We start from the raw sequence: 14,099 nt of genomic DNA, 5'->3' as shown, positions 1-14,099 counted from the left end.
AGTGGTTTCACTCTTGGTGTGACCTAGTCAGACAGAATACAACTAGTCAGCAAGCATTTTAAGAGAGTTTTATTTTACAAAAAGAAAAGTCTATCTTTGAACCAGCCAAGTTCAAAGTTGGAAGAAGGGTACAATTTCGGTTCTGGATAATCCTCCAGTATTTCATTCAAAGCCGCTAAAAAGGAAGAGAACATAATAAAATTGTGACGCCATAGGGAGAGGAATCAATTCCCAGAAGCAGCGCTATCCTCCAACCAAAACGCATGCCACCCAAGATTCCATAAGAACACAGCTCAGTGCAAGCCAAGGAGCCTCCCAGCTCCTCTACCACCTGTTTTTTTCTACTGTAATTTTAATTTCAGTCACCTGATCATGTGGGCAATATCCCAGTTGGTCTCTGCAGACAGTGGCCCCTCTATTTCAACACCTTTTTCGGTTACAGTAGCGATTTGAAACTGGAAAGAAAGCAGAGCTCTCAATGAAAATGCCCACCCCCACATGAAAGGGGTCTCGGGCCTGGTCAAAGGTCAAGTAGAGGGTCTTGCCCTAGTATGAAAACAGGAGACAGTAACATGGGGCAATCTGTTCTTCAAACCACAGAGACCCCAGGCATTTGCAAGTATCCAGAACCTGCCAACTAGAGCCCCATCACCTTTATTCACACCCCTCCTCACCCGGTTATAAGAACGGGCATCTCGATAGTACAGCACTCGCATGCAGCGTTCCACTAGCTCTCGGGCCTCAGTCTGGTTCAGCACGGGTTGCTTCTCCAGAGTTTCTCGCAGCAGAGGCTAGAGATTAAGGGGAAAAAACATGGGAGATCTCGGGCTGAATACCAAACTATTTGTCTCAAATCCATGGTGCAACATGCACAAATCAGTGGAAAGGTGACATTCCACCTGTTGCCTCACCAGAAGGAACTCTCTTTACTTGTGCTAAGACCTACCTAAAAAGAAAGTTCTAGGGTGTCCTCTTTCCACATATCCACTGACTCCCGAACGTACCACATTGGCATCGGAACGTAAGTGGACCACAAAGAGAACCATCTGCCCAGCAGTAGGGATCCTAACCTGTTCTTCACGGCAGAATTTCAAGGGAAGAACAATCACACAACCCACTAAGCCCCGCTACCTTCTGTCTTTCCCCCTCCCGCATCTCTCAAATGACTGCTTACCTGGGCCAAGTATGCACCATAACCAGTGGCCAGCGAAGGGGCCTCATAGGCGACTCCGAGCATGTCCACGTAACCCAGGAAGCTAACAGGACACAACAGGTCAAAGAACTGATGTCACCTTAGGTTCCTGTATCTTAGCTGAAGGATGGGGGCCATGGGTCTGAGTTAGAAGCGGGATTTCATGGGATCGGAGTTAGATGCGGGATTTACTCAGGGGTAAGAAACAGACCCTACACAGGCACCAGAGGTTAGGTTGTCAAGGAAATAAGTGATCTATGTTCAAATCAACCTCTCTCCATCAGAATAGCCTCCGATGACCATGGTGTTCCACAGAGGGTTCATCTTGGACCGGCGGCTGTACATGGCCCTGGTCAGCCAGGAGTGAATAGCTCTAGGGCTGTAGCTGTGCCCATCTCCCAACAACTCCTCATCAATCCTTAGAAAGAAATGGTCAGAAAAGGGACAGCATGAAAGTCGGGATTTCCATCCCCCCCCAAAAAAAGACGTCAACACAGTCTTCCCCATTTTTACACTCCCTGATGTGGAAAGCTATTCACTGCACGCTCACTGTGCGACCCCCAACCACTCTCCCTGTCCTCTGCTGCAGCCTCAAGTGCCCCCACCTTAGCACTTCTGACGGGGATGAAAAAACCAGCGGCTCCCCCTCCCCACTTGGGAGCTAGGCCTGTTCTCCATTTGACTTACACCATCTGGCCGAGAACTTGCTTCAAATACTGGAAATCAGCGTAGTCTCCGGAAGCCCCCAGCATGGTGGTGTTGTTGACTCTCATAATGCGAGAGATGTTGCGGAAACGAGCCAGGGAACCGTAGGAGCCCAGCATGTCTGCTGCAATCACCACTCCGCCGTCAAACTTCACGCCCAGCACCGAGGTGCCGGTCACCATGGGGTTCCTGGACAGAGAGAGGGAGGCCTGGAGGGGCGGCGCGGGGAAGGGCCTGAGCGCGCTCCCCGCGCAGCGGGCTCCGCTCCGGCCTCTCCGCGGCTCCTTTCACTCCCCGGCCTCTGCGCCGCGAGCTTCCCCCTCGCCATCCCGGGTCTCGGAGGCCGCCGGCAGCCGCACCGGGCCCTCCCACAACTTACTGAGTGCGCGTAATCGGGCCGCCGTGGAGCGCGGACGCCGGGTCCACCAAGGCACCGGGAGTGGGCGGAATGCGGTAAAACTGCCCGGGGGCCGGGCCCCCAGCCCACAGTCCGGACCGCGACTCGCAAAACGATTCCATCTTAGTCACGGTAGCAGAAGAAATGAGAGCGCTTGCGCCAACGGAAGCGGAAGTGATCCTTGAGTGCCACACCTCTCCTTCCTGCCAGCCGCTTCGAGCCGCCACATTGGTGAGGTCACGAGGGCGCCTCCCGTCACCCTGGGCAGCCACCGGGAACCAGAGTGGGAGTTGCGTGACATGATATCACACCGCAGTAGCGTGTGGACTAGGTCAGAGGGTTATGACGCACAAATTCAAGGAAGAAGAGAGTGGTGTGGGAGGTATGTGTGGGGGTCCACTTCAAGACACTGACCCCTAGGGAGGAGGCCGCATTTCTTCTGTCCTCTTTGGATCCTCGTCAAAAAGCGCCCCATGAGGGGCCGGCCCGGTGGCTCAGGCGGTTAGAGCTCCATGCTCCTAACTCCGAAGGCTGCGGGTTGGATTCCCACATGGGCCAGTGGGCTCTCAACCACAAGGTTGCCGGTTCAACTCCTCCAGTCCCACAAGGGATGGTGGGCAGCGCCCCCTGCAACTAAGATTGAACATGTCACCACCTTGAGCTGAGCTGCCTCCTGGATGGCTCAGTTGGTTGGAGCATGGGCTATCAAACACAAGGTTACCAGTTTGATTCTTCGAGTCCCACAAGGGATGGTGGACTGCGCCCCCCCCCCCCACAACTAGCAACGGCAACTGGACCTGGAGCTGAGCTGCGCCCTCCACAACTAAGACTGAAAGGACAACAAACTTGACTTGGAAAAAAGTCCTGGGAGTACACACTGTTCCCCAATAAAGTCCTGTTCCCCTTCCCCAATAAAATCTTTAAAAACAACAACAATAAAACAACAACAAAAAACCCACCTTTTTCAAATAAGGTAGCATTCACAGGTCCCCGAGATCTGGGTGTGGATATATCTTTGTAAGCCATTATCAGCCTATCACATCTGGAATTAGAAGTCCCTGATTTGATTTTTTATACCTGTATAATTGAAAACCAAAACACATGCAGAAAACCACACAGAACAAATGTATGACTTAATGAATGATAAGGCAAACACTCTTGAAAGTACCACCCAACCCAAGAACTGGAACTTCTTCAGCTACCCCAGGCCCAATCACAATTGTCTCCCCCTCCAAAGATTAGCCACTATTCTGACTTATGATAAACACTCTCTTGTATTTCTTTATAGTTTTATCATCCAAGTATGCTTCTCTGGACACTATACTTAAGTCTTTCTCATTTCTTTGATTTGATATGTATTTTGAGTTTCTTAATCTACTGATTCCCTCCTCCATCCCTTTCTTTTTGTATCAGTTTATCTGTTAAAGACCCCAGGATGTTTGACCCGTGTACCCTACTTTCTGCCTGTACTGTGGGGTTTGCTGATTACATACTAAGGGTGTGACTCAACATGTGTTTCTGTCCTCTGCATTTCCTGCATGTGGGCACAGCAATTCAATCCAGAGGTCTGATCAGACTGAGGTTTGATGCCTTTGGCAAGACTATAGGTGGTGGTGTGTTCTTCCATCGGGAGGCCCATTGTGCCTTGTCGTCTCTCTTTTTTGTGATGTTAGCAATTGCCGCTGTTCGGTTAATTCATTTGGTGTTACAAAATGATGATATTCTGATTCTATTATTTTATTTGCATTCATTAGATTGAATATTTTCATAAAGAGACACTTACCCTATTTACCTTTTGGTTACTAAGTGTTAAGCTCATATAAGAAAGGCAGAATAAATGCTTGATTCTTTCTCTTTAATGGCTTTTAAGATGACTTTGCCCCTATTATTATCTACATGTGGCCAGTTAAGCCTCTTTTATATTTTTATGAACTCATGGATTTAAACATTCATTTTGATGCTCATAATATTCCAGATTTGGCCAGTGAGAGCCCTTTTAAGCTGGCTCCTGTGTCCTTTTAACATGCCCTCATCATTATTTGAGCACATCCTTACTTTCTGGCACAACAGACTATTCCAGTCTCATCTTGTACTTTCTTTACACTAGTCCTGGAATCAGTCATTCTTCAAGGAGCCTCCATTCCTTTTAATGGAGGCTGGTAGTTAGAAACCAAGGTTTGGTTCCTAGGTGAGCTCATTACTATTGAGATGTTGCTATTTCCAAGAGTTCTCATACTATGCACATACACGTACATTGAGATCAATGTTTATTTCTATACCTAGCTATATACATTGAGAACTATGAGTTTACACCAGTGTCCAATTTCAGTCCAACACAACTGGTTATATTCTAATTTCTCCCTTTCCATATTTGTAATTCCCTTTTCTGAAAGTGAGAAAACTGACTCCCAATATTCTCAATGTATATACACTTAACAAAGGCCATACATTCTAAGAAGTGCATCATTAGGCAAGTTGTTGTTGTGTGGATGTCATTGAGTGCACTTACACAGACCTAAGTGGTACAGCCTACCACTCCCTAGGTTGTATGGTATAGTCTCAGGATAACAGGATGCATACTGCCACCAAGAACATCATTCTAAAAACAGTTAAAACTCTTTCTTTTTGTATTTCTTCTTCCTATTCTCCCCTTGTTTTAATAGATGTACTAAACCCATACTGTCAGGTCATACAGCCATTATACTGTAGCCTTTTCCTTTGAACCCCCCCCTTACTCTTAGTTCTACAAGTTTATACATGTATATAGCTTACCACCAGTCCTTATGTTGATGTTGTTCTAGTCATTTTGCTTATCTAAAGCTTTTTTTCTAGATCCTTCAGGGAGGGCTCATGGAATCTATATTCTCTAGGTTAGTAAGTGCTGGTAGCAGTTGTCTGTGCCCTTCAAACTTCTGAGTTATTTTTGCTGGATATAAAATCCTTGGCCCACATTTTTTCCCTTGAGTACATCTTAGTTATGTTACTCTGTTTTCTTCTGACATAAGTCATTCCTTTCAAACAGTCTAATGACAATGAAATTTCCTCTTTTTATAGGTCACTTGCTCTTTTTGCCTAGATGATGAAATAAATTGTGTCCTTAAAGTCCAATAATTTTACTAGAACATGACTGTTTTAGTCATTCTGAGTCAATGTTCTTATGTATGTGATGTATTATTTTAATATGTAGTTTTAAAAAATAATTTTCCTCAATTTATAGATTTTAGTGTGTATTCTCACCCCCTGCTTTGGTTTTCTTCTTTTGGGCTACATACTATCTGTATGTTACAGTTTCTGATATTCTTTACCTATCTTTACTATTTGCCACTATCTATTGAATCCTTAATAACTTTTCATTTATTTTTAATTTAATTTTTTTTACCTTCTACTTCTCTTAAGACACTATTTATTCAGTTTTATATTCCATCTAGTTTAGTCTTCATTTCTTAAAATATTTTTTTTCTTCTATTTCCAGTTCATTCCTGAGTTTGGTCACCTCATCACTGCTTTTTTCAAATTCTGACTTATGTTGTTCTTTTATTTCTTGTATAATTTTCTCAATATCTTTCAGCTCATTTTGAACTAGTGGATTACAGTTGGTTCTGCTTGTGGGCAGATCTATCTGGCATGCTTTCGTTGTCAGTAGGGATGTTATTCTGCTCCTTATTCTCCATTTTCTTGTTATAACTCTGGGTAGGATTTGCCCTTGATTCTGTTCTGTTGCTCATTTCTTTTGGAGATATTTGTGTTCCTGAACTTTTAGGATGCATGATTCAGGATAGCTTTTCTGACTACAGAGTTCCCTCTGCTGTTGTTTTTGTGTCATAGTTCAGAAAACATGGCCTCTTGTTCTCTGAGATTAAGGTTAAATCAGGTCATAAGGGTGAGGCCCTAATCCTATAGGACTGGTGTCCCTTATAAGAAGAGGAAGAAACACCAGAGATCGCTTTCTTTCTCCACAGGCACAGCAATAAGACAGCCATCTCTAAGCCAGGAATAAAGGTGTCACCAGAAACCAACTTTGCCGGGACCTTGACCTTGGACGTCCAGGTTCAAGACACGTGAGAAAATAAATTTCTATTGGTTAAACCACCCAGTCTGTCCTATTTTGTTGTGGCAGCCCAAACCAAATAATACAGATTTGTATCAAACTCTCATAAATGGTATATGACTGTGTAATTAGAACGTGTCCAATTTCCCCACACCCTCAAAGACACTTGGATAATCAGTTAATTTTTGCCAATCTGATAGTGAAAAATAGATCTTTGTTCTTTTAATTTCCATTATCCTAATGAAGAGTGCTATATTCAATCTCTTCCACTATGAATTGCTTCTTTGTAGTATTTATACTTTATTTTATTTATATGTTTTACTTTTTAAAATTTGAATCTTTATTCTCTGGTTTTGGTTTTTGTAGATGGTATGAGATAGTAGACCTACATTCATTTTCTTCCAGATACACAGTTATTCCAATACCATGTACAACTAAACATCCTTTCCCTTTGTCTATCCTGGAAAAATAATAAGTCCTTACATACACTTAAAATCTCTTTGTAGGTTCTGTTTTAGTGATGTATTACAGTTACTTTGTAATAAGTTTTAACACTAAGAAGAAAGAAAGGAAAGAAGGAAGGAAGGGAGGAAGGAAGGAAGGAAGAAAGAGCCCCTCAAGGTAGCTTTTCGAACTTTCATTACAATTTCCATCCATTGATTCTTCCATATGAACTTTAAAATAATTTCTTCTATTCTTTCAAATACATGGAGATGCCTAATGGAAAATAATAACTAATTAATTTGAGAAGGATTGACATTTTTATATTAAATTTTCCCATCTAGAAATATGATTCACCTTTTCATAGAGTCATTTCTTGATCTTTAAAATAAGAGTTCATCTTTTTCCTTATATAGATCATGGACATTAAATTTTTTATTTTTTAATAATTTTGTGAACATAATTCATTGCATCAATAAAGTAAAGGAGAGAGCCCAGGGGATTGTATTAATAGATACCCCCAAAAAAGCATTTAATGAAAATCAGCAGTCATTCCTAATAAACTCTATGCCAAATATGAATATAAATAGAAGACATAAACATAACAATGCCTATTTGCCCCAAACCAACAACAAACATTAACTGGGGAAGTATTCAAATCAGGAACTAGACAGGGAAGCCCACTGTTACAAGTTTCCCTTTTCTCCACAGCCCCACCAACATGTTGGGGTCTCTCGTCTTTTTGATAATAGCCATTCTAACAGGTGTGACGTGGTTGTTTGGCATTTCCGTGATGATTAGTGACACTGAACACGTTTTCATGTACCCGTTGGCCATCTGTGTGTCTTCTTTGGAGAAATGTCTATTCAGGTCCTCTGCCCAATTTTAATTGGATTTTTTTTTTCCTGCTACTGAGTTGTATGAGTTCTTTATATATTTTGGGTATTAACCCCTTAATAGACATAAGATTTGCAAATATTTTCCCCCATTCGTTAGGTTGCCTTCTCTTTTTGTTCATGGTTTCCCTTTGCTGCACAGTAGTTCGTGTCTGTTTGTTGTTGGGTAACGTTCCATGGTGTGGGGGTACCAGTTTGTTTAATCGTCCATACATTGAAGCACATCTGGATTGTTTCTGTGTGGGTTTTGGCTATTACAAATAAAACTGGTGTAAACATTCCCATACAGGTTGTTGTATGTACCATTCTCATTTTGGCAGCTGGTCCTCAGGCCGGGACTGGTATATATGGCTTTCCTCTCATTCCTTTGCCTTAATAATAACTAACATTTAAAGAGTGTTCGCTACATGCCAGACCTTGTCCTAAATGCTTTACAAGTGTTACTCACTTAATTTATTTTTTTAAATTTTTTTATTGGGGAGCAGTGTGTTTCTCCAGGGCCCATCAGCTCCAAGTCGTTGTCCTTCAATCTAGTTGTGGAAGGGGCAGCTCACTGGCCCATGTGGGAGTCGAACCGGCAACCCTGTTGTTCAGAGCTCACGCTCTGAACCAACTCAGTCATCCGGCCACCCCTATTACTCACTCAATTTTAAACAACCGCTTAAGGTATGAACTGTCTTTATCCCCATTTTACAGGTATGGAAACTAAAATAGAGAGAGATACACTGCCAGCAAGTGTTAGCGCCCAGATTTGAGCCCAGGAAGTCTGGTACCAGAATGCAGCTGCTAAAGCACTAATTTGTACAGCCAGGACTTAAGATGGTCAGGGTTCTTATGGAGTGACCTGAACCTTCACTCCTGGGGGATCTGAACTCTCGGTTATCTTGCTTCTGCTGTTTTCGTCTTCTGTTAACTTTAACCCTTGGACAGGTACTAGGTGTCCCTGGGGCGTCCCCCTCCTCACCCTGCTATGGAACAGCAACCTTGCCTCTAAATCATCAGGGTCACTCATCTCAGCTAACATCTTGTCCCTCTTTTCTGCCTGTTCACTCGACGGCATAAAAAGCCCAGAATAGCCAGGTAACTGTCTCAGGTTCCAGTTCAGTGGGACTATTGGCAACTCTTCTTTGTGGAGGATACCAGCCTCGAAACCAGCAGAGTCCAGATTCGTGGGACTGCAAGCAAAAGTGTTGCGAATGGGTTTTTAGGGGTCATAGTGAGAGGCCCCACTCCTCTCTCTCTCTCTCTCTCTCTCTCTCTCTCTCTCTCTCTCTCTCTCTTTCTGGGTCCGTTATGGAATCTGGCTGAGAGAGAAATGGTGCCATAGAGTGGTGGCTGGTTCAGAGCATAAATTGCGCTCTGTGGTCAGTACTCCAGCCTCAGAAGGTTTCGCCATAACTGAGTCTCTATAAGGCCACTGCTTCTGAGGAATGGGGTAGGTGGTAAGATCCACGACTCTTGGCTAAGAGCATAGACTCTAGAGCCAAACTGTCTGGATTCAAATGCAGGCCTCGCCACTGACCTTCTTAGTGTTGACTTTAAGCAATTTGCAAGACTTCTCCATAACTCAGTTTCCTGTGTGTGAAATAGAGATAATAATAGTATTTAGCTCAGTATGGTTGCTGTGAAGATTAGACGAATTCATATTTGGAGAGCACTTCACATGCTAGACATTGACAATACTTTCTCACAGCATGGTGAGAGCTTTGGTCAGAAGCCGTGTTGTGTATGGGGCATCATGATGGTGTACGGGGCACCGTGATGGTGTACAGGGCACCGTGATGGTGTACAGGGCACCGTGATGGTGTACGGGGCATCCGGGATGTCCACAGACGTTGGTGGCAGCTGATGTATGGGAGCAGAGAGAATAAATCCAAACATGTAACTGCCTTCTAGAGAGAACAAATGTCTGCCCCCTCCTTGTTGAACGGGAGCTAACAGACGCACCCTTCACCAGGTAGTGGGACTGGTTTGGTAGCTTTTGCAGGCCAAATGGCCCTTCAACAATGGGCCCCGCTGGGTCAGACATGGGAAGGGGCGGTCCATCCTGTGAAGGCCACGGGCAGCTTGTGTTCTTGCCACCATGGCTGCTTTGTTCATGGAACGCCTAGGAAGGAAACCGAATGACATCCACAAAGCAGGTTCACCTCACCTACCTGACCACCAGGAGCAGCCTCCAGGAAGAGGGCCGTATGGTGGTGAGTGGCCATACGAGACCCAAATATTCTTGTATTCTGCAGCCCTCCTGTGAGGTCCATTCACAAGCCTTCTGTCCTCACCCTCTGATTGTGTTCTACCCAAGTCGGTCCACCCAGCCAAACCACTGGCCTCGCACCTAAATCAGTATAGACCCTTAGACTGTCTCCTTCCAGCAGAGCCAATGACATGTTCTACCTGAAATTTTACCCATCGGAGGGTTTTCCTTCTCCACTAACTTCCAGGACCACCTTTCAGAGGGCATTATTTATTTTTGAATAAAGAAGCATTAATTAAGTATCTGCATTTTAAGAAAAGGACCACTGATTCTCTAGATTAGAAAGTGAATATCTTAATTATAAAATTCCATGTTTAAAAACTTCCTAAGTTTTAGTTTTTTTTATTTTTTTATTATTGTGGTAAAAGCCACAATTAAATTGTTGTGGCTTGTGCCACAGATTTCCCGGACTTTTTCTCAGGTCGACTTTACCGCTGTAGTAATTACACTAACATTTAGTGCATGCTAACTGCTTTTCTAAGGGCTTGACATATATTAAGTCATTGAATTTTCAAAACAACCTATGAGGGTAGATATTTTTATTATCCGTCTTTTAGAGAAGAGGAAACTGAGGTACAGATAGGGTACGTAACTTGCCCAAATTCATCCAGCTAGGAACTGGTGGAACTGTAATTCAAACACAAGCAGTCTGGTTCTAGAATCCTGGCTGTAAACTCTTCGTAATAGGACACTTCTGGCTGGTGATGGTGTGTGGTGGAAAGCCAGCCCCTTATAATACAAAGTAGAATGGTTTTCCTTCTCAATATCCTTCTTGCATAACTTCTCCCGAAGCCATTGGCGTGGACCGAGGAAGCAGACGCCATTTTTCAGGACAGGGCAAGCTAGAGGGCACGCAGGGCATCTTGTGGCTTCTTTCTACTTTCTGGATATTCAGGCTCCACCCAGCTCTACTTGAGCATGAGGACTCCAGGGCTTGTGAGACCCCGGGCCGTCTAGCTGGTCTTGGGTCACAAAGTCACCTGGTGTCCCATGGTCCCATGTTCGTTTTCTACTGGGACCCAGCAACTCCCAGGAGGCTACTTATCAAGAGAAGAACTGTTACTTGCTGAAGTGGGCTGGGCCTGAATGCCCCTTTGGGCCACACTGGGGGCGCTCCTGGGTCTTGCTTGCCACAGCATCTTGGATCACCCCAATTTGTCAAGCACCGTTGGATCCCCTTAGTCATAAGACCCCGGTGGCAGGTGTGCTTTGACTGCTGCTGGGCTCTTTCCCAGGCCTCCCTCTGACTCCCTGTAGAACTGAAGATGTCTCCCAAAGCCTCGGGACTCAGGTCTTTCTGGGAATCTGGGAGAAGTAGACCCTGTATTCTTCCCAGGGAGCATGCTGGGGTGACAAAACGGAGGCCCTGGGTTCTGCAGGGAAGGGGGGGATTTGTTCCTGTCTGTCCTGAGCCTTAGTAGAGAAACTGACTCAGGGATATGACTCCAGGGACCAAAGGTCCTCCCAGCCTCAAATAGAATGGCTTTTATTTTCCTTGGGATGTTTTATTTACAGTATTGTCAGGAGGCCAAAATTGAGGCTTTACTAAGGGTTTTGGGTTAATTGGGGCCATTAACCAAAGGTGCAATTCTTTCTTCCCAGGGCTCTTAGAATGTGCAAGTTAAGTAGGCCTCTGTAAAGGTGAGGTGGTTGCATAAAAGTCATTGTACGGCTCTTGCGTCAGCATTTCTGGAGCCAGGCTTGGCACGGGAGGGAGGGTTGAGGTGATTGCAAACTTTCACCTGTGTTGCTTAATCAATGTTGCTGGTATGTCTTCCAGACCACATAAGGCGTTTTCAAACCCACTTCACCTTTCTTTGCGTAGATTAGATGTGTAGCAAGATACATAATCTGTGTTCTGGTCAGAACTTTCTTCACTGAAACAAATCAGTGTTGAGGGCACCTCCTTTTCTCACCTATAGATTTAAGAGATTTATCAGAAAAGATAATAGAAACCTATGGAACCTCTTTAGATCTTGACTCAAATAAACAAACTGGAAACCAGGAATTTGAGACAGGAGGGAATATTTAAACACTGAATGAATGTTTGATAATAGGAAAGACATTGATTTGTATAGGTGTGATTATGATATTGTAGTTTAAAAAAACAATTCTTATCTCAAAGGGGTGCGTACTGAAATACTCATGCAAGAAGTAATATAATACCTAGGGTTTGCTTCAAAAAATCCAAAGTGGAATGAGGATAGCAGGCATAACTGTGACAAGGTGGGTTATAAGCTGATTGTTATTGAAGGCAGGAGGTATACCTGCGGGTTCCTTATACTATTCTGTCGACTTTCATGTATATTGAAATTTTCCGTGGAGAGGGAGAACTAGATCTCCCTCACTTACTCTCTCTAGTCTTTTCTCTCAAGAGATGGGGATAAACAGGTAAGAAGGGAACAGCTGCTTTTAAACACTTCTGTTGCTCTTTGTAGTGTCTGCCTTGCTCTGGTCCTCAGGCCACTAGCCACTCCGCGCTGCCCATTGGGAGGCACACAGCTGCTCACACCGGCCCTGCTAGGGGACTAGGAGTCTAACTGCAGGGCTCAGCCCTGCAGCCCCGAGTTGGAGGAGGCCGTCCCCTGACACAGTTTCAAGCATCAACGGCAGGCCAAGGGGAGGACATTTCTGGGTGGATTGGAGGTGGGAGGAAGCCCTCCAGGTGCCCACTCAGGACAAGCCCTTTGTTGGAAGCACTGGCAGACGGCACTGTGTTTTCTTTTATTTCTCTTCTCTGAGTCTTGTCGTTGCCCTGAGCAGTATGTTGATCTCAGCATTGGTAGAGACAGGGAGATGCTGAGAGACGAGCGCCAGGAGCTGGATACACTAGGAAAACGGTGTCCTTGATGTGCAATGCAGGAAAAGCTATTTACCTCTCCAGGTTGGCGGTGGGCAGGACTGCAGCTAAGTAAGTGCTGGGTGCAGAGCTCAGCCTGGCGCCAGTGACACCTGTAACAGGTTCGCAGTAAATGCTACTTTCTTCTTCTGAGGGCGTGGAGCTGATCTCTTAAAACCAGAAGAAATGAGCAAGACAAGGCCCAGAAACTCTGCTGAGCTGGTGAAAACCTCGCCCTGCCTGGCCGGTCCTGCTCAGGCCTCCACGGGCTGCTGCCTGGTGTCGTGTATGTATCTGTGTGCTGCGGGGTTCTGGTTGGTATGCGCTCTTCGTCTGCATACAATTCCGCACCTGCATAGACCAGACCCCCGTCTAACGGTGCTCGTTCGGTCACCCTTCCATTGCACTTACCTGAAATCACCTTATTTGTTTATAAGTTCAATTGATGATGGGCTGTCCCCCTTAGAATGTCATCTCTGAGAAGGCAGAAATTTTGCCTCGTTCACCACGTTCTGTACCAAAACAGGTGCTCCTGAAACGTTTGTGGAGTGCAAGATTGAATGAATGAATGCATGAATGAATGAATGAATGAATGGTCATGTAGCATATAAAGGACGCGGCAGGCAGGCTAGTGGGACAGCTGCAGGTGACAGGGACCAGGGCCAGTCCTCCCCAGCACGGCTCCCCCACTGGCCCTCACCTGCAGCACATATGACCATTCATCCTTCTTTTCTATATATGTATACAAATATCCTTTTTTTTCATTATTGGGGAAGGGGAACAGGACTTTATTGGGGAACAGTGTGTACTTCCAGGATTTTTTTCAAGTCAAGTTGTTGTCCTTTCAATCGTAGCTGTGGAGCGTGCAGCTCAGTTCCAGGTCCAGTTAGCGTTGTTAGTTGCAGGGCTCTAAACGGCAGCCTTGTGGTTGAGAGGACATGCTCCAACCAACTGAGCCATCTGGGAGCTCAGTGGCAGCTCAGCTCAAGGTGCTGTGTTCAATCTTAGTTGCAGGGCTGCCCACGATCCTTTGCGGGAGTTGAGGAGTCCAACCGGCAACCTTGTAGTTGAGAGCCCACTGGCCCATGTGGGAATTGAACCGGCAGCCTTCGGAGTTAGGAGCATGGATCTCCAACCACCTGAGCCACCGGGCCAGCCTACAAATATACTTTTATTTCAGGTTTTGAAAACAAAAGTAATACACAATTACCTTTTTCTTCTTTTTTAATACAGAAGTATATGAGGTAGAAATGGAAAGTCAATCCCTTCTTCCAGAGCCTCTGCACAGGTAACCAGGGGTAGCACCCGGCTGAATAGCCTTCCAGTC

General features: G+C 45.0%; 1 protein-coding gene across 2 annotated transcripts; it reads right to left on the bottom strand.

The window, feature by feature from the left end:
• Window positions 1-53: 53 nt before the first annotated feature.
• Window positions 54-2,449, bottom strand: PSMB4 (proteasome 20S subunit beta 4). 2 transcript variants are annotated; one of them, XM_019740043.3, is made up of 7 exons: window positions 2,277-2,449; window positions 1,880-2,086; window positions 1,464-1,610; window positions 1,175-1,256; window positions 675-791; window positions 367-455; window positions 54-175 (listed from the first exon to the last, which is right to left on the bottom strand). In XM_019740043.3, the coding sequence occupies exons 1-7, from the start codon at window positions 2,414-2,416 to the stop codon at window positions 163-165; spliced, it is 795 nt and encodes a 264-aa protein (XP_019595602.1). In that variant the 5' UTR covers window positions 2,417-2,449; the 3' UTR covers window positions 54-162. The 2 variants fall into 2 exon arrangements, with proteins under 2 accessions (XP_019595602.1, XP_088655735.1); XM_088799609.1 differs by lacking the exon at window positions 54-175 and having other exon boundaries at window positions 363-455.
• Between the last annotated feature and the right edge of the window lie 11,650 nt (window positions 2,450-14,099).

This window comes from Rhinolophus sinicus, chromosome 7 (assembly GCF_057876585.1).
Source record: "Rhinolophus sinicus isolate RSI-liver-muscle chromosome 7, RSI-T2T, whole genome shotgun sequence".
Classification (NCBI taxonomy): Eukaryota; Metazoa; Chordata; class Mammalia; order Chiroptera; family Rhinolophidae; genus Rhinolophus; species Rhinolophus sinicus.
The sequence above is the reverse complement of the archived record's forward strand: the minus strand, read 5'-3'. Positions and strand labels throughout refer to the sequence as shown.

What these genes read in the sequence shown, in the direction of transcription:
- PSMB4 (XM_019740043.3), bottom strand. Translation starts at nt 2,416, where the DNA reads ATGGAATCGTTTTGCGAGTCGCGGTCCGGACTGTGGGCTGGGGGCCCG. An exon ending in GGCTATTCTGATGGAGAGAG is followed by an intron (nt 1,257 to 1,463) that starts GTTGATTTGAAC and finishes GTGTCCTGTTAG; the next exon opens with CTTCCTGGGTTACGTGGACA. An exon ending in ATGGTGCATACTTGGCCCAG is followed by an intron (nt 792 to 1,174) that starts GTAAGCAGTCAT and finishes CTTAATCTCTAG; the next exon opens with CCTCTGCTGCGAGAAACTCT.